The sequence below is a fragment of the Sciurus carolinensis genome, chromosome 17 (assembly GCF_902686445.1).
Source record: "Sciurus carolinensis chromosome 17, mSciCar1.2, whole genome shotgun sequence".
NCBI classification, from domain to species: domain Eukaryota; kingdom Metazoa; phylum Chordata; class Mammalia; order Rodentia; family Sciuridae; genus Sciurus; species Sciurus carolinensis.
The window spans coordinates 57502352-57524393 of record NC_062229.1 but is presented as its reverse complement, the minus strand read 5'-3'; the positions used below and the strand labels follow the sequence as shown (position 1 = coordinate 57524393).

The 22042-nt window shown below is 40.8% G+C and overlaps 1 protein-coding gene across 3 annotated transcripts in view; it reads left to right on the top strand.

Annotated features, from left to right (window-relative positions):
• Cfap20dc (CFAP20 domain containing) overlaps positions 1–22042 on the top strand; it is a 230944-nt gene that overhangs the window by 159068 nt on the left and 49834 nt on the right. For all 3 annotated transcript variants that reach the window (XM_047531685.1, XM_047531684.1, XM_047531683.1), the window contains one exon: positions 15642–15845. In XM_047531685.1, the coding sequence (XP_047387641.1) occupies positions 15642–15845 (204 nt within the window). The remainder of the gene's footprint in view (positions 1–15641; positions 15846–22042) is intronic.

The window sequence follows — 22042 nt, the reverse complement described above, 5'->3', positions numbered from 1 at the left end:
TCTAATTCAGATCATTTCATCACCCCAAAAGAAACGCAGTACCCAGTAGCAGTCACTTCCATTACTCCCCCGACCCCAGACTCCCAGCAACCACTAATCTCTTTGTCCTATGGATCTGCCTATTCTGGACATTCCACATAAACAATCGTACAACACGTGACTTTATTGTCTGGCTTTGTTCACAATGTTTCTGCAAGATCCTTGCATGTTGTAGCACTCCATCCTTTTCTGTGCCGGAATCCACTGTATGGATGGATATGCCATATTTTTGGGGTTCATTTATCAGTTGATGGGTATCTGGATTGCTTCTACTTTTTAGCTGTTATAAATGATGCTGCCATGAACATTCATGGGCAAGCTTTCACGTGGACATATGTTTTCAGTACTCTTGGATATACACCTCTGAGTGGAATTGCCAAGTCATATGGAACGCTACGTTTAATTTTTGAGGAACTGCCAAACGTTTTCCAAAGTGGCTGCACCATTTCACGTTCCTGCCAGCAATGTAGAAGGGTTCCAATTTCTCAACACCCTAGTCTACACATCTTCTTATCTATCTTTTGCATTTAAGCCATCCCAGTGGGTAAGAAGTGGTCTCTCCTGCGATTTTGGTTTGCATTTCTCTAATGACTAATGATGTCGAGTATCATTTCATGTACTTATTAGTCATTTGTTTATCTCTTTTGGAGAAATGCCTGTTCAAACTGTTTGCCTATTTTTTAATTGGATTGTCTTTTTATTGTTCAGTTGTGAGAGTTCTTAATTTAGTTGGGATAAAAATTCCTTAACATATATGATTTGCAAATATTTCCTCCCATTCTGTGGTTGTCCTTTCCTTTCTTTATGGTGTCTTTTAAAGCACAGAACTGTTTAATTTTGATGAAGTCAAGTCTGTTTTTTTCCTCTATGGCTGTTGTTAGAAATAAAGAGGTGCGACAAGAAATCAAACACGTGCTGGAAAGTGGGTGGGCAAAGCAAACCTTTACTTCTGGCAGAAGCAAGCGCCACCTGAACCTGGCTAGCAAGCCCGCCTGGGCAGCTGTCCACCTGCTATATCTCTAACCTAATGCAGCATTGCCCTTCACTCTGATTGGTGGAGCTCGAGGTTACAATCTATGCGATTGGCGGACTTTAGAATTAGGGTGGGCAAAAGGGAAAGGCTACGATTGGATCCAATTAGGGCTGAATATTCTGAAAATGCACCACCAGACTTTATATTTCTCACACTGCGTTTTGGTGTGTCAGCAAAGTCACTACCTGATCCAAGGTCACAAAGATTTACTCCTCGAAGTTTTCTAAGAATTTGCAAGTTCTAACTCTTAAATTTGCCTTTACGATCCATATTGAGTTAACTTTCTGTGTACAATGTGAGGTAGGAGTTGACCTACTTTTTTTTTTTTTTTTTGCATGAATATACAGTTATCCCAACTCCCCAACTCAATTTTTCGATAAAACTATTCTTTCCCCCTCGAATCGGTCGTTCATGTAAGCGTCTTGTGGACTTTTTTCTTTTGTTTTGTTTTCTGTCCTCCTAATTATGTTCCCTTGATCTAAATATCTGTCCCTGCTGCTTGGACCACACTGTCTTGATTGCTGTAACTCTGCAGGAGGGTTTGATATCTGGAAGTGTGAGTTCAACTTCACTCGGCCTTTTTTCCTCATTGTGTTTTGCTACATTGGGTCAATTTCTACAGAAAAGGCAGCTGGGATCTTGGTAGGAATCTGCTGTGATTTGCATTTAGGAATTTGTAAGTGACATCTCATGGAAGATATGTACTATTACAAAGTGCCAGTACGAAGGAACTTTGTGGCAAAGGAGAATTAAAGGTTCTTACAAAGGAAGTACAAGAGAACTGGCTCTAATATCCTGATATGGAAGACTACTAGTAATTCTTAAGGGATGCTCACTGAAATTGATTTGCTAACTGTTTAGTTAAGTTCTTTCTTGACACATCTTATTCATATTTTAATAGATTTCCCTATTATTAAGTTCAAATAATTTTTAATTAAGAAAGAAGTATAGCCCTCTGGGTAATGTTGCAACCAGGTAGATAGCTGGTAATTAAACACTTTCATACATATAACTGCATTTAAACAATTATGAATGAACAATTTTAAAGCTGCAAATTGCATTATGTGCATCTTTAAAAAAACAAAGTCTTATATAACAGGTTTTGTAACTCTAGAATATGTTGGAACTTATTGAAGAATGGTTATTTTCACAAGAAAGACAAAATATGCTACCAATTACAAATTCAGGTATTATCTTTGGGGTGGAGGGGACATGACTTTTTATAGAAGAATTGCAAAATGCAAAATGAATTGTATAGTATTTTGTGGAGGTTTTTGGGTTTTTTGTTGTTGTTGTTGTTTTTGGTTTTTTGTTTTGTTTTGTTTTTTTGTACTAGGGATTAAACCCAGGGGCACTTACCACTGAACTACATCCCCAGCCATTTTTATTTTGTACTTTGAGAAGTTTTCACTAAGTTGCTTAGGACCTCACAAAGTTGCTGAGGCTGGCCTTGAATTGTGATCCTCCTGCCTCAGCCTCTGAAGTCACTGAAATTACAGGCCTGCATCACTGCACCCAGCTTTGTATAACTTTTGACTTTAATCTTCACATATTACATTTTGAGTATCAAAACGGAATTATAGGAGGATAGTTAAAAGGTAGTTTAGGCCATGATACAATCTGAGCAAATTTTTTATTTAATTGTCAAGCCATTTTGGATAATGCAGAAGGTTAAGTTTCACTGTCTTCCTGATATATTTGAGCCCAAGATCAGAGTAGGGAATGTATACCATCATGTTTTTTTAAAAAGTAATAAAAATCTATGTAATTTATACTGTACAAACTTAAAGAAAAACGAATTTGTAAATTATTTTAGCATTTAAAAGCACTGGGCCACCATGTAAAGTTCTTCATTTTCTAGGGTATACAATACTCTTTATTCAAAGGGAAGCCAACGGTCTCACTTTGAATGTCACTCAAGACGTATGCCATTTGCAACTATTTTTCCAACAATGCCCCATTATTTAAAGAATTCATAAACATCTTTGTTACCCCTCACTTGCTTCGGTTACAATATTGCATTGATTCAAAACTCCTGTTTCAAAGTCAAGTTACCCTGATTATCTGACATATGTTCCTCTCCTGGAAGGACTTTAGGGATTCACTTAGGAGTGACTCTCCTCCTTTGGCACTTCCCAACACAGGTGCCCACTGGCCTCCTGCTGCCCTGGGCCATCTGATAAGCCTCAAACAGGGTCCTCTGTCTAGGCTATCTACATCCTCATCCTTCCAGACTGAGACGTCAAGAGCAGTGCGCACCATGGCTCAGTGCACAACTGGAGTCAGACAGTCCTGGATTTCAGTCCTGGATTTGTTCTTCTTACTTATATGACCTTGGACATGTTATTAACCTCTTTTGCCTCCGTTACCTCATCTACACACTTGGAAGAAATAGTACTTATTCTGCACGGTTGTTTTGACTACTAAATGAGATAGTGCATGTAGAACTCCTAGCCCATAATCAGACAAGATATTTCCTTCTACATTCCTGCTGATTAAAATGTAAACCAGCATCCCTGGCATTCTAAAAGCAAATGAAACCTTCTCAGGTTCTGTAATTTCATAAAATTCCAGAAATTAATTATAAGTACTATTCAATCAATGGTAGCTACATGTTTATCTGCTTCCTGCTCTCTGTAGTTGAATGAAGTGCTAACAAAGAGTAAATAAATGTGTCCCAGCTTCCGGGTTCTGGTGTTTTCTCAGGGATACCCCAAAGACAGAAAAATATTTAGAAACAGGAGTGATATCTCCAGTCACTCACCAGAGAACACACTTTGTGTTCCTGTCTTGTCCACAGAGCCAAATTGTAGATGAATAACTTCTTGGTTGACAGATTGAATTGAACTGGGGCAGAACTAGTAGCATTCATAACCCTTAGGGCTAATCAGGGCAAGAATGTTTCATTATTTAATTGGACACTTCTACCAATTAATAGCTTTTGGAAAACAGTCTGATATTTGATGTTTGGTTAAAACCACACTCTTTCCTTATCCCCAAAAAGAACAAGGTCATTGACAGTTGTTGTGTCTGTCAATGTACTGTAGATGATTATTGCTGAAACTACAAAATTTGGTGATGAAATAGCATGTGAATTTCCCTGGTAGAAATTTGCTCCTCTCTACTTTCTTTTTTTAGTAGTTTTCAGTCAAAATTCATGCTGTTGCTACAGAGTGGTTTGTTTTTTACTTTCTTTGCATTCAGTGTTTAATTTAATTGTGGGCAAAAGCAAAATGGCCTAAAATAGAAGATACGTTAAAATAATTCAAGCACAAAATTTGGGTGATGATCTAGAATTGCTAGGCTGGCAGTATTTCCTAAGCACTCTGAGATCTGAAGTCTGTGACTAAGAGCCCTCCATGTGACGTCAATGATTTGGGGTTCCTCCCATGTGCCTGGCCTTCTGTAGGGTGCTCTGTTCTCTGCCTCCAGTCTCCGTGTCCACCCCCTCAACATAGGCTTTATTATCTCTTTTTGATGGACAAGGAAACAGGCTTTACCTTGCTCATATCTAAGTGACAAAGCAATATCAAATTCAGGAGTTGGGGACACGAAAGCCAGTACTTCTTCAACACAATGAATTGCTCCCTCCCATTAGAGGCCATCAAAAAAATTCCATGATCATGTGACCACTTAACTTATATTGCCGCTTTAAGCTTTTAAAGCATTTCCATGTGCAGAAGCCCACAAGAAATTTTGGTACATCTGTCCTTATTGTATTACAATCAAACTGTTCTCCATTCTAAAACTTACTGAAGTTATCATCCCCCCTCTAGAAACTCCAGTTTGCTTACCTCTGCTATTTTCATTTCTGTAAACAGTCTCAGTGATTGGGTTTTCTTTTGCTTTGTTTTGCTTTGTTTTGTTTTGTTTTTGCACCAGGATTGAAACCAGAGGCACTTAACCACTGAGCCACATCCCTAGTCTTTTTTTTTTTTTATTTTGAGACAGGGTCTTGCTAAGATGCTCAGGGCCTCGCTAAGTTGCTGAGGCTGGCTTTGAACTTGAAATTCTTCTGCCTCGGCCTAGGGAGCCGCTGGAATTCCTCCTAGTTCTTTCAATAATACTTTAAACCACCACTTACTGAATGGACACTATACTGTCCTGTGTCCAAGCTTACTGTGCCTTGAAAACGGCTTATCCTTGAACACAATTGGAGACCTGTTCAACTTGCTCCTACTAGCTTCCTTCTAATGTATAATTTATAAACTCAGGAATTACCTTGAACTCAGAAGACAAATGCCAGAAAATTAAAACTTGTTTTTCAGCTCACTTTACATTAATAAGAAGAGTGTGGCTCTATTTGCCAGAGAATTCTTTCTGAAAATTAGAGAGCTCTCAAGGCAAAATGTATAGAAGCTTATTTCTATTTAGGTCATGGATGAGAAGGGTATTCTATATAAATGTAGCACATCAATATAATGATGTTTTAAAAACTCCCTTCATGCCCACTATTTTAATCAGCTTTTTCACTACTGCAACTAAAAGATCTGATCAGAACAATTTTAGGGGAGGAAAATTTTATTAGAAGGCTCACAGTTTCAGAGGTCTCAGTTCATGGACAGCTGGCTCCATTTTGGGGGACTCAAGTGAGGCAGAACATCATGGCGGAAGAGTGTGGTGGAGGGAAGCAGCTCACATGGTGATCAGAAAGCAGAGAGAGACTCCACCCCCCAGATACAACTATATACCCCAAGCCACGCCCCCAATGCCCGCCTCCTCCAGCCACACCCACCTGCCTCCAGTCACCACTCAGTTAATCCCATCAGGGATTCATTCACTGACTGGGTTAAGGCTCTCACAACCCAGTCATTTCTCCTCTGAACCTTCCTGCATCATCTCACAAGTGAGCTTTTGGGGGACACCTCACATCCAAACCATAACACCTACCCACCCAAAAAGAGGCACATTCATGAGATTGAAAGTTATTAGTGTCTTCACCAGAACTTTGCCACTATTGAGTTTAATTACCCTAGAATTGTCTACCTGAGACATTCCTAAGGGATTGGTTGTATATAGATAAGTATGGATTGAGTCAAAGGTTGTCCGGGGTCTCCAGGTCATGTGCTGAAAGGCTTGTAACTGACATTTGGAGAGACTGAGTCTGGTATGCTCAGGTCTAAATGACCGCCATTGACTTCAGGCGCCATCTAGATTCTCCTCACTTGGTTCTTCCAAATGGCCTCACTCCTGATGGGTGCTATGTAACCTGACACAGCCGCCCTTAAATTTGGCAAAGGTTTTCAAGTTGCATGGTAACTAGGTATTTAAGTTGTAGTTTTTGCAAGGTAAATACACATACTGAAAGTTACCAGAGATGGGGAATGAGCTGTGCACACAAGTGTGTGTCACTTAGGGCTCTCATTGGTTGGTAGTTGCTATCTCTCCTTATTCAGTTGTTAGTGGGCCTGGTCCCTGATGAATCGGGACAATCTCCTGTGGGGAATACAGAGCTCAGAAATAAGTCTTCAGGAGTGCTGGTTGGTGAAGAGATGCCCTGGAACACTAATTTACCATCAGCAATTATTTAAAATGTCAATGTAGAGATTCAACATGGTTTGCAAATAGCAATAGGAAGGAGATTAATCCTTAAATTAAAATGCTAATTAAAGATTAAAGTTAGCTTTGAAAAATGAACTTTCATACTTTTCTTGCTATCATGGGGTTAAAAAAACTTTAAGAACTTTCTAAATACAACCACGAGACTCTTTTTAAAATTGGTGCATATTAATTATACAGAGAATGGGTTTCATGGTGGCCTATTCATACATACACCTGACATAATTTCCTCAATTTCATTTCACAGTGCCTCCCCTTATTCCTCTCCCCATCCCCCAACCCCTTCCTCTACTACTGGTGTCCCTTTTTTTTCTTTTCTGTGTTTCTTTTTCTTTTTTTCTTTCTCTCTTTTTCTTTTTTTTGGTACTGGGAATTGAACCTAGGGGCACTTAACCACTGAGCCATATCCCCAGTCCTTTTTATATTTTATTTAGAAATGGGGTCTCACTGAGTGAGGGTGAGGGCCTCTCTAAGTTGCTGAGGCTGGCCTCAAACACTCGATCCTCCTGCCTCAGCCTCCTGAGCCACTGGGATGACAGGCGTGCACCACCACACCCCGCCTCCCTTTATTTCAATAGCATCCCTTTTTTTCTTTTTTTGTCTCTAGCTCCCTCATGTGAGAAAAATCACAGGACACCTGTCTTTCTGAGTCTGACTCACTTAACAAAATGCTCTCTAATACCACTCTAAAACTTTTAATAATAAATATGGATTTGAAATCATATTTCAAATATGATTTCATATTTGAAAGAAAATGTGGTCTATATACACAATGGAATATTACTCAGCCATAAAGAAGAATGAAATTATGGCATTTGCTGGTAAATGGATGGAACTGGTTCCCACACCAATCCCAAAAAACCAAAGACTGAATGTTCTCTCTGATATGCAGATGCTATCACACAATAAGGGGAGGAAGGGAAGAATAGAAGTTCTTTGGATTAGACAAAAGGGAATGAAGGGAAAGGAGGGGAATTAGAATAGGAAAGACAGTGGAATGAATGGGACGTCACTTTCCCATGTTCATATATGAACACGTGACCAGTGAAACTCCACACCGTGTCCAACCACAAGAATGAGAAGTCATACTCCATGTATGTAGGATATGTCAAAATCTACTCTACTGTCCTGTATAACTAAAATGAACAAATGAAAAAAAGAACCCACTGTCATTCTCCCTTCCTGTCACTCTCCCTTCACAACTAACTATCCCTAAAATTAGCTTTTCTACAATGTACTCTTTTGTGTCCAGCATCTCTCACTTGGCATTTTGTGAGTGAGACTCGATAAATTGTTCCTTTCATTGCTGCAAATTAGGCCACTGTGTGAATATAACATCATCTATCCATCTTAGTGGGCATTTGGGTAGTTTTCATTTAGGAGTCATTAAGAGTATGTCTTTTGGTAGAACATTAAACGTCTTTATTAGAACATTATGGTTACACATAGTAGGTGCACTCATTTTGACAAAATCATACATTCATAGGATTTGATTTCAATCACTATTTCCCCCAACATCTTTCCTCCCCTCCTCCCTCCCTCCCTTTCCCCATCCTCTCTGTTGATTTCCTTTCACTCATTTATTTATTTTTATTGGTGCTTTCTACATAAAGTGGAATTCCCCGTGATTCACTTATCTATGCATGTAACATGACTTGGTTACGTTCCACGTTTCCCCCCCTTTCCTGTCCTTTCTCCCTCTCGATCTGCTTCTGTTCCACTGTTCTTCATGTATATTTATGATATCCCACCCCCACCACCTTCTTTATTTTGCTCTAGCTTCCATAGAAATATTAAATTTTTAATAAGACTTGGACAGAAAAGAGGAAGCCATTTGGTATTATAAGATTTAGATTAAATTATAGATAGTTTCATTCTTTTTGCTTTAGATTTTATTTCATTTCTAAAGGAGTATGGGTATATTTTAGTCAGCTTTTTTCCTTGCTGTGACTAAAAGACCAACCAGAACAATTGTAGGAGAAGAAAATGTTATTTGGGAGCTCACGGTTTCAGAGGTCTCAGTCCATAGACAGCAGGCTCCATTCCTCAGGGCTCGAGGTGAGGCTGAACATCACAGGGTAAGAGTGTGGTGGAGGGAAGCAGCTCACATGGTGATCAGGAAGCAGAGAGAGAGAGACTCCACTCTCCAGAGACAAATATATACCCCAAAGCCACGCCCCCAAGCCACACCCCCAATGCCCGCCTCCTCCAGCCACACCCACCTGCCTTCACTTACCACTCAGTTAATCTCATCTGGGATTAATTCAATGATTAGTTTAATGCTATAACCTAATCATTTCTCCTCTGCACCTTCTTGCATTGTCTCACACGTGAGATTTTGGGGACACCTCACATTCAAACTATAAAAGGGTATTACTTTCTAGTGTATGTATGATTTTTTGAAGGACGTAAGCTCCATACTTCTGGCTTCCCCACATTTTCCCTTCTATTTGTTGAAATATGCTACCAACTCACCCTTCTGACTTTTCAAGGCCCAGCTTAGAGGCCTTCTCCCTCACAAATCCTTAACTGGTCCTGCGCAGACCTCACTCTTTTCTGCAATGCCAGGCCAGTTTGCACATCTCCCTTCTCTCTTGTCATCGTGTGTATTATATCTTCACAGTCGCCACCTCCTTCGCAGTAATACTTTTTAAAAGTCAGTTAGCATTACTTAAAATAATAGAGACAGGGATTGTCGGTGGACCCCTTACGAAGAGTTTTTGCAACACGATACCCTCTGTGGGATGGGAGTCAAGCACTGCAAACCTGATTCTGAGAGTCTCCGAGATTTTATAAGCTCCAAAATGGAGCTAAACATCACAATTTTCTCCCAATTCTATCCCCTTCCCATCTGTAAACAACAGGAAGAGGTGTTTGATTCCACCTGATCTTGTGACCATGTCTTGCCTTTCTTCACAAGTTAGTCTTGTGTCTGTCACCCATAGGTCAGCAGAACTGGGTCTTGCCCGAGGCTCACAAAATTCCCAAGGCAGATATTTAATTAATTCAGCTCTCCTTCTTAAAATCGAGAACACAGATTGTATCAAGTTGAACACTTGTTTTCGTTTGTTGTGTTTTATTTTTTTTGCTGGAGTTACAAGTTTTCCTTTTGAACATGACCAAGATTCTGTGACTATTAATGCTGCTCTTCAACATTTGCTGGTCATTTCTTCGTTGCTCCCATTTGCCCTACTAGTTGGGAGGCCCATGAAAGCAAGGGCTGTATCTTAATTGTGTCTGAAACTTCACTAGCATAGGCTCCTAAAATTGGCTGAAGGTCAATGAAAGCGAACAACTTGACACTTAGCAAAGGGCTTGCAGTCAGAACATGGCTGCACTGTATGGCCTTCAGCCTGCTGCCTCATTCCCCAAGTCTGATGGATAATGTCTCCTTCTTTCCTACAAGGATATTTGGAGACAAAATTGAGTCACGCATAACGTGCTGAGTCTTTCAGAGTTGGAATTCCACAAGGTACTCTGCCTCTCAGGATTTAGTTGGATGACATCTTGTTCTGGAGTCCACTTTAATGCAAAGACTTTTATGGCAAACCTCCTTTAAAAATAATAATAATAATAATAAATGATTTGGCCTTTCTGGTGATTTTGAAACAGCTTAAGAGATTGCAAATCAAAAATGTCTTGGAGAGTCAGTCACAGTGGTACCCGCCTATCATCCCAGAGGCTCGGGAAGCTGAGGCAGGAGGATCTCGTGTCCAAAGCCAGTGTGAGCAACAGCGAGGCCATAAGGAACTCAGTGAAATCCTGTCTCTAATTAAAATGCAAAATAGGGCTGGGGATGTGGCTCAGTGATCAAGTGCCCTTGAGTTCCAACCCTAGTACCAAAAAAAAAAAAAAAAAAAAAAAAAACCTGTCTTGGAGAATTAAGTTAATTACCCATCTCTGTCACCAGTGACTGTTTGTGACCCTGGAGGAAGTTGCTTTCTTCTCTCTGCTCGATTTTCGCTGCCCCTTCCACAGTGTTGTCTGAATACATTTTACTGTTGTGGGGCATGAAATCATGGAACTAGAGCTCCAAGCATACTCAGCATGAACAGTGTCTGGCAAGGGAATGGGGTTGCAGTATTTGAAGACTAAGTTACCAACTTGATTGCATTTCCACCACCGCAGCCTACTGCAGCCACCCGGCCAGCTGTTCCACCAGCCCCTGCCTCAGTACCACCAGAGGTGGAGCACGTCCTTCTGAAGGCCACTTACTCCACTGTCAACAGACTTAATTACTACCAAGCACCACCTTGGACATCTGCGAGGCTTTCTATAATTCTGCCGAACAGTTAGTCACTTCTGTTCTCATTCTACTAGCCATATTTCGGTTGTGGTGTTGATTAGAGAGTTCTAGAAGTCCTGTTGTATAATATATTACATCTCCCTTTCTAGCCCTTGAGCTTCATGAGGACAGGGGTGTGTCTTGTCTTTTTGTGCTCCCAGCTCCCAGTATGGTGCAGAATGGACAAAAGACTGGAAGAAGGGAGACAGAGGAAATGAGAGGACAGAATAAGAATAACAGAGGACTTGTATTGATTGCCTACTCAATGGTCTCTGAAGAGGGATGTTTTCACCCCAGAATTTGTATAGCAAAGACAAGATAACCAGATTCAGGAAGAAATTGTAAAACTATCCATTTTTTTTGAATCTCAACCATTTTAATTTTCATTCATTTTGTGTATGTTTTATGTTATACATAATATTTAGTGTAGTTGTATATGAGTTTAATTTATAAGTAGACATATAGTTAGAAGGTATGTGTGTTAGTCAGTTTTCCATTACTATAGCAAATACCTGAGATAATCAGCTTATAAAGAAAAAAGGTTTGTTTCAGCCCACAGTTTTGTGAGGTTTCAGCCCATCAGGGGTTGACCCTATTTCTTTTGGGCCCATGGTGAGGCAGTACATGGTGACAGCATGTGGTGACACCTTTCATCTCATGACTGGGAAGTGAAAGAGAGAAGAAAAGAAAGAGACAGGGTGTCCCATCACCACCTTCAAGGACACTCCCCAGTGACATAGGCCCTCACACTGGGCCTACATTTTAAGGATCCCATCACCTCCCAATAATGCCATGGGCTGGGGACCAGACCTTTCACAAACAGGCCTTTGGGAAGCATTTAAGATTCAAACTCTAGCATTTTCTGATAAAGTTTCATATCACTAATTTGCATGCCTCTAGTATATATAGCTCTTTGCCAGGCACTGTGCTAAGCATCTGATATGCATTATTTGATTTAGTCCACCAAAAATCCATGAAGGATACTATGGTCTTCATTTTACAGATGAAGAAACGAGGCACAGAGAGGTTAAGTCATGTCCTGATCACATACAGCTGGGAAATGGTAACACTAGGGCCCAGATTTACATCTGTCTGACCCAACCACTGCCACATCCTCTTTGTGTGTCCCAGCCACATGGAGTTGTTCTTCAGACACAGTACCGGTTTTGTCAATTAAATAAGCAAATTAAATGAATGAATCAGTGGAACTAAGTACACATGAAAGATTTCTTCTTACAAAAAAATTGTCAGAATTAAAATAAAATGCCATTTTCCATTGTGAAAGCCCGTATTGGCAATGACAAGTCAATTAGCACACTTCTGGGACACATTCGAACGCTCAGTTCCATTTCTTGACCAAAAAACTGAGGTGAAGGATGAGAGGTCCCTAGTTCAGTCAAGCAGGTGGGATTCTGATATCATGTCTGCTTACCAAACTACTTTTTAAATTGAGATAAATTCATGTACCACAGAATTCACCATTTTAAAGTAGGCAGTTCAGGATGTTGTGGGGCACAACTTAAGGACAGGACAGACCGATCACTACTGAGAAGTCCAAATTTGAGTGTCTTTATTAGCCGGCCAACTGACTGTCTCACCCGACACGCAAAATGGCTGTTGGGAGAACAGCCCCAAGCGTAGGGTTGCAGGAGGTGTTATACCATAAGTAAAGCATGTTGGTACATTGATCATAAGTGGCTGTAGCGATGATTCAAAACTACAAAGTTAATAACATCATGAGATCTAAAATCCTAAGTAGAAGGGGAAGTGGGTCAAAATGACCTTAGTCAGGTCCAAGTTAAAGAGTGGGTGAGAACATCTAAACAATCATTATCCGACAGGGTACACTGTCCAAGAAAAATAGGGACCAAAAAAGAGAACAATTTTGTGTTATATAAGAACTACCTTTTTTTGTTGCCAAACATGTGATGCTAAGCAATTGTTGATGGGTACAGAGTGGGGTGTTCCCACGGGAGAAGCATTTCCTACATGATGTGGAGTCTCAGGGTAAAATGGAGTCTGTTTGGTCATTGCCAGTATAGCCTGGCCCATAACAAGGAATTTCTAGTACATTCTCTACCCACCATCTTGACATGTTTTCAGAACATTTTCATCTCCCCTAAAGGAGGCCATGTGCCCATCAGCAGTACTTCCCACTGCCCTGTTCCCTGGCCTTCATTTGTTCACTTCTTGTCTCTATGTATTTGCCCATTCTGGGCTTTCCATATAAATACAATCCCAGAATATGCGGTCTTTTGTATTAGGCTTCTTTCACTTAGCATAGTATTTTCGAGGTTTTTCTGGGTTGTGGGCTGTTATCCATCTTTTACTAGTCTTCACTGCTGGATTCTATCATATAAATAAACAAAACCCCACTCGTCAGTTGATGGACACTTGGTTGTTTTCAGTTTCTTTTGGGAATAATGCTGCTATGAACATTCATATGCAAGTTTCTGTGTGAACACATATCTTCAGTTCTTTCACTATGTTCCTCAGAGTGGGATGTAGGGTCTCATGGTGACTCAATATTTAGCATTTTGAGAAACTTTTTTTCCCAAGCGGCTACACCCCTCCAGTGCCCACCCAGCAATGTATGAGGGTTCCAGTTTCTCCGCATGCTTGTCCACACTTGTTACTATCATTTTTTTAATTTTTTATTTTTTGGGGGGGTGGGGGGAATACCAAGGATTGAACTCAAAGATATTCAACCACTGAGCCACATCCCCAACCCTTTTTTTACTTTTTATTTTGAGACAGGGTCTTACTAAGTTGCTTAGGACCTTTTCAAGTTGCTGAGGTTGGCCTTAAACTTGCAATACTCCTGTCTCAGCCTCCTGAGCTACTGGGATTACAGGCATACCTATCTTTTTATTATAACAATCTCATTGGATGTGAAGGGGACCTCGTTGTGGTTTTGAGTTGTATTTCTCTAATGACAATGATGTCCAACATCTTTTTATGTGTGTTTTTGTCCCTTCAACTACTTCTTTTGAATTTAAAATATTTCCTTTTTTTAGCATTATTTCATTGAAATAAAATTTGTGATATTTGCTTTTCTCCCCAAGAACCCTCTCAAAGCATATTAAATACTCATGAATCCTCCTAAAGATTGCCTGAACTCTCATGGTATCACACTGCTGGAGCCGTAAACATAAGGATCCAACTGGGTTTCCATTGGCAATTTTCCAGAAAAAAACTCCACATTATTAGATAATAAGCTTTTAAAAACCTCAAATTATGATGATGATAATGCTTTATTTAAAAGCATTTATACCATAGGAACTCCAAAAATTATTTTCGAAATAGTTTTTTAACTTTTTAACATCCCTATGAAACAAAAAAGAAGCAGGAGAAGACAGGAGCTATCTCAAAAGGGTCCTCTGAGAAAGTAAGTGTAGAGATTGGACTGTCTAAAACTTCTAGTATGTCTTGGGAAAAGATCTGTGTGAGAACAACCAGTATTTCTAGATGTACAAGAAAATTTCAAAATTGCTCTTTGTTTGTTTGTTTTGTACCAGGATTGTACCCAGAGGCTCTTAACCACTGAGCTCCATCCCCAGCCCTTTTTTATTTTTTATTTTTATTTTTTTAATTTTAGTACAAGATCTCCCTAAGTTGCTGAGGCTGGCTTTGAACTTGCAATCCTCCTGCCTCAGCCTCCCACGCTGCTGGGCTTATAGGCATGCGCGACCATGCCCAGCTCAAAATTGCTTTTAAGTTGTTTACCAGTCCTGGGTATAAAGCACACTGATCGTCTATGATGCTGATGTTTCATCAATGTTAAAATTAACGTTTGCTTTCAAATCTGGTCTGAACCAGAGAAAGGAAATAACAAGGTTTGAAGTTTTCACATACCAATTTCTGTTCTGTACATTGAAATAATATTTGTACTGGCCTCTAAAGATTTGCAGTGGGGTTCTTTACACGGATAGCACAGACTGCATCAGCATTGGTGTTTCTTGTCGCTGTAAGGCCTTTCCATCTTCCAGACCATACACATTCCCTTCTTGCACTCAGGTTTTATCTGATGACTTTTAACAATTTCACTGCAATTTGAATATATTTGGTCTTAATGGTCAAAAATGCCAAAATTCATCAATTCCCTTCTGAACTGGGCTTTCTTATGGAAAATGATTTTTTTTTCTTGAAAAAAATAAAACAGCTTCAAAATAGTATTTATTCAGTGAATCCACAAATACTGGTGGAACACCTCTTAGGCACCAGACCTGCCAAATACAGAGGGAGTCATACACACAGTCTTGGTGCTTTCTCCTGCTGAGCTCACAGTCCTCCTGTGAACCCTAGAAACGATCACGCAACTGCAATCGCAGCAAGTGCTAGGAGTGGAAATGTTTAGACTCCATGAGAACACACAACAGTGGAGCCGACCCCATCTGTCATTGTCCAAAAGGGTTTCCCTGAGGAAGAGACACCAGGTCTGGGACCTGAAGGACACCTAGCGGTTATCAGTTGCGGGGCACAGGGGCAGCACACACACAGGAACTAAGGCAGGCACAGTTCTGATGCTTCTGAGGACTCAGTGAAGGACAGTGTCACAGGCACCCCAGGAGCAAAAGGACAGGAGGCTGCAGGTAGCAAAGGTACCTCTTTAAAAAAGAGGTAAAAATCTGGGCCCCTGTCAGGGGAGCTGCCATAGGGGTGAGGTCTGTGGAATAGCACTTGTTGGTGACCCTTTGTGCCATCATTTTCCTCTTTCTTGGTCAGGAATACAACTGGAGAAACTACCAGCCCAGCCAGATGAGTGAATCTGAGTTGCAGATGCTGGCAAGCTTACGGCGGCAACAGAACGAAGACCTGGAGGACGCAGGGGCTCCCCACGGCCTGAGCGCTTCCCAGGTTGACAACTGTAATGTCAGCATAAGTACCAGCAGCGATGACACCACCACCTGGAACTCCTGCCTGCCCCCTGTGAGTCCTGTGCTTCACGTTCTTATCCCTGCCTTAAGGGGGGAGGGGGGCAAGCTTCTTTCTAATGAAACCCAACCTCGTCAGGGAAAACTAGAGCCAAAATGAGAACACTCCCCACAAGAAATATGCAGCTCCCATTCTGGAACAGTGTTTGAGGACTGGGGGCAGAAAGTAGCAGATGCCAACATCTTTTCTCAAATTGTCTCATTTACCCTCAGAAAACATATACGTGTCTTAGTCCGTTTTGTGCTACTATAACAGAATACATGAGACCAGGCAATTTATTAACAACAAAGATCTCTTTCTTACAATTCTAAAGTCTGTCCATGGTCTAGGAACTTCATCTGCCAGTGTCTTCTTTCTGCTTCTTTCTGTGATGGAAGGCAGAAGGGCAAGAGACAGGTGAAAGAGGAAAGAGACAGAATTAATCCTTTGATTAGGTCCCCACTCCCCTGGTAACCGACCCCTCGCAGTTAATGGGATGAATCCATTCAGGAGGACTCTGCCTAATCATTTCTTAAGGCTCTCACCTCTCAACACTATTGCACTGGCAATTTAGTTTCTAACACGTGGACTTTGGGGGATGCATTCAAATTCTAGCAACAATAGGTAAAACCACACACTGAGAGAAAATAATAATAATTTTGCTGTAGACTGGATATTTCATGGTATTCTTGCTCCTAGCACAAGTCCTATACCACATGAAAAAGGTTCAATGTTTGTTAAATATTTTTAAATGAATGAACAAAAGGGAAAAGACTGTAGAAACACTAAGTATTGCTCAGATCTGAGGACAGAAAAGAACCTTCTGTGTTAGTCGTAGATATTGACTGACTCCTGCCTGTGTCTGACGGCCATGGTAGCACCGTGAGTACCTCAAAGGCTTCTCTCCCCATATGTCACTTTAAGTATGGGTATCACCTTGCAATGGCCCAGCAGAGGAGTCGAGGCAGGTCTTAGTCTTCCCATTTTCCAATTAAACAAACTGAACCCTGGGCCCAAATTTCTATACCTGGCCAGTGGTGAATCCCAGAACAGAGCCACAGATCTGTCCATTATCTACAATATTGTCCTCAGATCTTATGGCTTAGTTGGAAAAACAAAGTATAAACATCAATAGAACAGTCCAGTATGGCACAGGAGATGTCATAAGGCAGAATAAAATCATGGCTATATTAATAGTAATTAAATCCACCATTCTTGTAAGCGTCTAAAGCTATTTTAAGCTCTCCATAAATCCAGGGAACATTTGCACATAAAGCCACATCCAGCCTAGTAGGAGTGGTGGTGCACGCCTGTAATCCTAGCAACCAGGGAGGCTGAGGCAGACTGCCACAAGTTCAAGGCTGGCCTCAGCAACTTACTGAGAACCTGTCTCAAAATAAAAAAAAAAAAAAATAGAACAACATGTATCCCATTTGTTTACAATAAAAAAAAAATAGTTTTAAAGACTTGGGGTATAGGTTAGTGGTAAAGCATTCCTGAGTTCAATCACAGTACCAAAAATAAAAAATAAAAAAAGTCACTTTCAACATCCTAACATATTAAAATATGCTTTTGCCTATAAATATAACCTTTTTTTTACTATATTTCTTTGAAAGGAAACATAAAATCATATAACTTTGAGTCTTGCATATATATTTAAAGATTAAAGTACAGTTGACAGTAGAAGTTATGTTTTAAGTATTTGCCAAATATTTGTTAGTTTTGCAAATACTTTTTGTATATGAAAGCCAGTTTTTTCTGTATCTCTAGCATCTTTGTAGATTTGCAGAACTTCAGGGACCCTGACACCTAAAGCTCATGAGAACATTGAAACTTTTTGTATGTTGTGCTGACGACTGAACCTAAGGCCCAAGTGCATTGCATGCCAAATGCTCTACCACTGAGCTACAGACCCAGCCTTTGTGTGTGTATGCCAGGAGGAAAAGAGAGAGAGAGAGAGGTCTCACTAAATTACTGAGACTGACTCAAACTTGCAATTCTCCTGCCTGAGACTGCCAATAAGCTGGGATCACGGGTGTGCACAGCTGTGCCCAGCTAACACTGAGACTCTGGCAAGACGATTCCAACCTACTGACTCCTGAGTCTGAGCTCCTAACCACTATATACAGTGACTCCTTAATGCATGAGTTAATTGTCAAATGAGCACTGTGGATATCTATCGGAAGGTGAGACTTCTGTGCTGCTGAGAGAACTTGCAAGTCTTTATGATGGAGGAATTCAAATCGGCTCCAAGGAGATGTCAAGGGAAAGAAAAGTGATACCACTTTTTAATTGGTAGTTTTCATCTCCACCTCTCCTGCCCTCCAGATTGCCTCAATTGTGGTTTCATTAGACACAGATATCAAGCTCATCTAATGCCTCAAGCAACCTTGATGCCAAAGAGTATCCCCACCCAGAAAAACATCCCTGTCCTGGTTACTGTGGTTACTGACTATCCTCGTAGCCAGAGCTAAGATCGTAAGAGTCAGCTGCAGACTTCGGCTGGTGGAATTTGTGATGGAATTGAAACATTGCCTTCCTTATAAAATAGTCCTCGCAGCCATTTAAACCCCAAGTGAGAAAGAGAACGGTGGCCTCCTAGCGGAGCTCGTTCTGTCACGAAGCCGCTCGGAGACCAACATTACAAAGGGCAAGCTGAGGAATGATTATTTATGGACTGAGAAGTCTGAACTCTTGGTTGCCCTGGATACCATGTTCCCATCACTGCCCTGTTCTGGCAAGGGCTGAAGTCTCCTGCATGACAACTACGCCACTCTAAAAGGATACAGTCAAAATGACACTCCTGGTAATGAACTTAATAACCCTCTATTGGACCAAATGAGAAATTGAAAACAGTTCATTTTTTAGACAGAGAAAATATTGAAAATCCTACCTCTTGTATTCATAAGATATGTTTATTATTGCATCGAATTCAGTCTATTCCAAAGTTGGAACTATCAACGAATGGGAAATTGCATTCCTTAATGAACTCTGCATCCTGCTGCTCGTATAGAGTTTAAATAGAGCAATTTACAAGCATCGTTCTGGTCTTTCTGAGAGCTTGTGGCTTTCTCTTTAGAAACTGTACAGGAACAATGAAACAGAAAAAAGGAACTCAGGACTTTATTTATCACAATGATATCCTCCTCCTCTTCCACCTCAGTGAGTGGCACCTGAGCCAGGAATTTAGAAGGCATTTCCACTTCTCCCACTTTTCCATCCCACATACCCACTGATCTCCAAATCCTGGGACCACCCCACTTCTTTTTACTCTTAACACTTGCTACCTGATACCTTGGCAAGTTATTTTTCACCTGAATTCCTTCAACAATCCCTCAGCATCTCTGTGCCTTCAGTCCAAGCCCCATAGCCTGGTGGTTAGGAGCACTTGCTCTGAAGTCAAAGTGTCACAGTTCAGATACCTTATAAAGCCCTCGGCACTGTATCTGAAATGTAATAAGCATTTAATAATCAGAGCTGAGTTGCTGTTATTACCATTGTTATTCACAGTAGCCCTCTTTCTAAAGCCTAGGCCTGATCCAATCTCTTCCTTACATGAAGCCCCTCGGTGACTCCCCATTGACTCTTTAATTTGGCATAGGAGGAACCCATGACCTGAGACCTGCTCCCATCTCGGCCTCATCTCTTACTACACCCCACCTTTCCATCCATGAGTTAGTGCCGGTTACAATTTCCTAAATCCACTCTATGCATATCCCTGGATCTTGCGCCTGATTATCCCTCAGGACAACTCAAAAGCCTTCTGCAGCCCTTCCCACCATAAGAGAGACAGTTTCTCCTTTGCCCTTAGATCCAAGCATATCTGCATGGTAACTCTCACTACAAGCTTATTTGTTTATTATCACTACAAGCTTATTTGTTTGTTTATTATTACTATAAGCTTACTTGTTCTATTATTATTATTGTTGCTGTTGTTACTATCATTGGAGTAGTACAACATGCTATGGACTAGGTTGAAAGCTAAGGATCCAAATAGGGGTTTACCCATCTTGAGATGTTCACTGTTGTGGAGTGAAGCAGAAAGGTAAAGCACACTGTAATGCAGGGTGGTGAGAGATAACAGAATGAAGTTATGGGAACACATGAGAGGGAGCAGTTAATTCTGCCTGTGAGTTTGAGGGACGTTTTCATAGACAAGGCCACAGTTATACTGAAGTTCAAGAATGAATACAAATTCACCATGTAGACAAGAGGGAGGAAGTTCAGGTTCTGAAAAGAAGCAGAATTAAGTCTGTAGAGATGAGCACACTCTCTCTCCTTCAGCAGGATTAACTTCCTCTTAGTACCTTTATTTCATGACCTTGCACAGGACTGAGAATGGGTTTTATTTGTCTGCCAATGACTACCCACCCTGCATCCAACACAAAGGAGAACTACTTTCTCTTCTAGCTACACTGCACCTCTTGCTAGTCACTAAAGGAGCCATCTCTCCCCTCACTAAGGGAGCCATCTTGGGGAGACATCTTGTCTGAAACTAAGGCAGCCATTTTGCCTCATCACTGGAGGAGTCTTTTTACCCTTCATTACGAGAGCCATCTTCCCTGTCACTAGGGGAGTCACATTCTTTACTCAATCATGCCATTGCTCATCCTTCTTTTCTACCTAGAAAACAGTTACTTGGTGTTTTTTCCTGTCTGTTGGCTTGTTTGATGGCTACTTTTTAAATTCAAGAACTTATTTTTCAGAACAGTTTTGGGATCACCACAAAACTAAGAGAAAAGCACAGAGATTCCCACATACCCCCCACCTGGCTGGTGCACAGCCTCCCCGACCATGAACGGGCTCAGTTGTAGCATTACAACATGGAATGTCAACGTCAGTGATATCCCGGGCTGGGGCGTGAGTTCCTGAGGGCAGAACACCCTCATCCTCTCCTACCTTTAGTGCAGAGGACTGGCCTGGCTGGGATCTCACTGCTGGTCACCAGTTACTGGTTGAATGAATGAATCGATAATGCAAAAATTTATTTCTTCTTTTACTCTGAGGTAGTTTTCATCAAAACTTCGAAATCAAACATCTGCTTTGTTTTGCTTCAACAAAACAAAAACCTGAGTGACAAAACAAATTTACCTGAGTGACTCAGGTAATAGTTTATATTCAAGATCTGATAAGTGGATATTAAATACACAACCAAAGGGAAACCTCTCTGAGCCAGGCCTCCTAGGCAGTGGCGAGGAGCAGAGATAGAGCCAGAGTCCTGTCAGGAGGGAGGGTCCTCACCCAGCCTCCACACTGACCAAATTCTGACCCTCAGGCTTCCTCAGCCTTCACACCGTTCAGAGCAACATATGCTGTCTAAAAGGTGTTTAGATGTAATAAATTAGTCATTTAAAAGTGTAATTAAATGTAACCATATTTCTTCTAGCAAATTGGCTTTTGTGGGCATCTCTTGCTAAATAAATCAAGTCTCCTGAGAAATCCACTGGCCTTTGACAGACAAGTTTTTCAAAGTTTCTAACTTTAAAAATTCAATTAAAACAATACTTTACAACTTCTGTGGAAACCAGGCTGCAAGTAATCAATTTTGGAGGGTTTGTGTTAGAAGTAGATCTCATGAGATGTATTCAAACCCTGGGTTCTAGGAAGCCTTAGGAAGAGAGTAAGGAATTACCTATAATGAATTTTTAAATGAATTTTATCTTGGTGAGAGATTTTGATTGACAATAACATAAACCATGCCATGCATGTGGTGTGTGTGTGTGTGTGTGTGTGTGTGTGTGTGTGTGTTCATTTTAAGGAAAAGGAATAGTCATTAATGTACACAGTTTACGTAACTACCAAAAGGACATAAACTCTACCTGGGCCCAAATCCCTGCTCTGTCATTTACTGGCATCACCTGTAAAATGGGCATCATAAAAGAGCCCCCTCATATTGCCACTGTGTGAATTGAATGAGTCACAGGACGTGCGCGCCCAGGGCTTCAGAGAATAAGCTCACGCTGACTGTAAACTGCCACTCTCCTGAGGTTGTTCTCCTCAAAAGCCCACTTGAGTGATTGCAAGAGATTTCCAGGACATTTTTGCTTTTTATGGCTCCTAAGGGCTGTAAGGGTGGGCAGAGATTCTCCCCAGTTTGTTTTAATGTGAACTTAAACACAGACATCCAGACGGACCCCCACAGAGCTTTAAAGATGAGCTTACATTAGTTCAGTGTTTCTTTATTTTTCTGTCCTTCCATGAACCTAGATTCA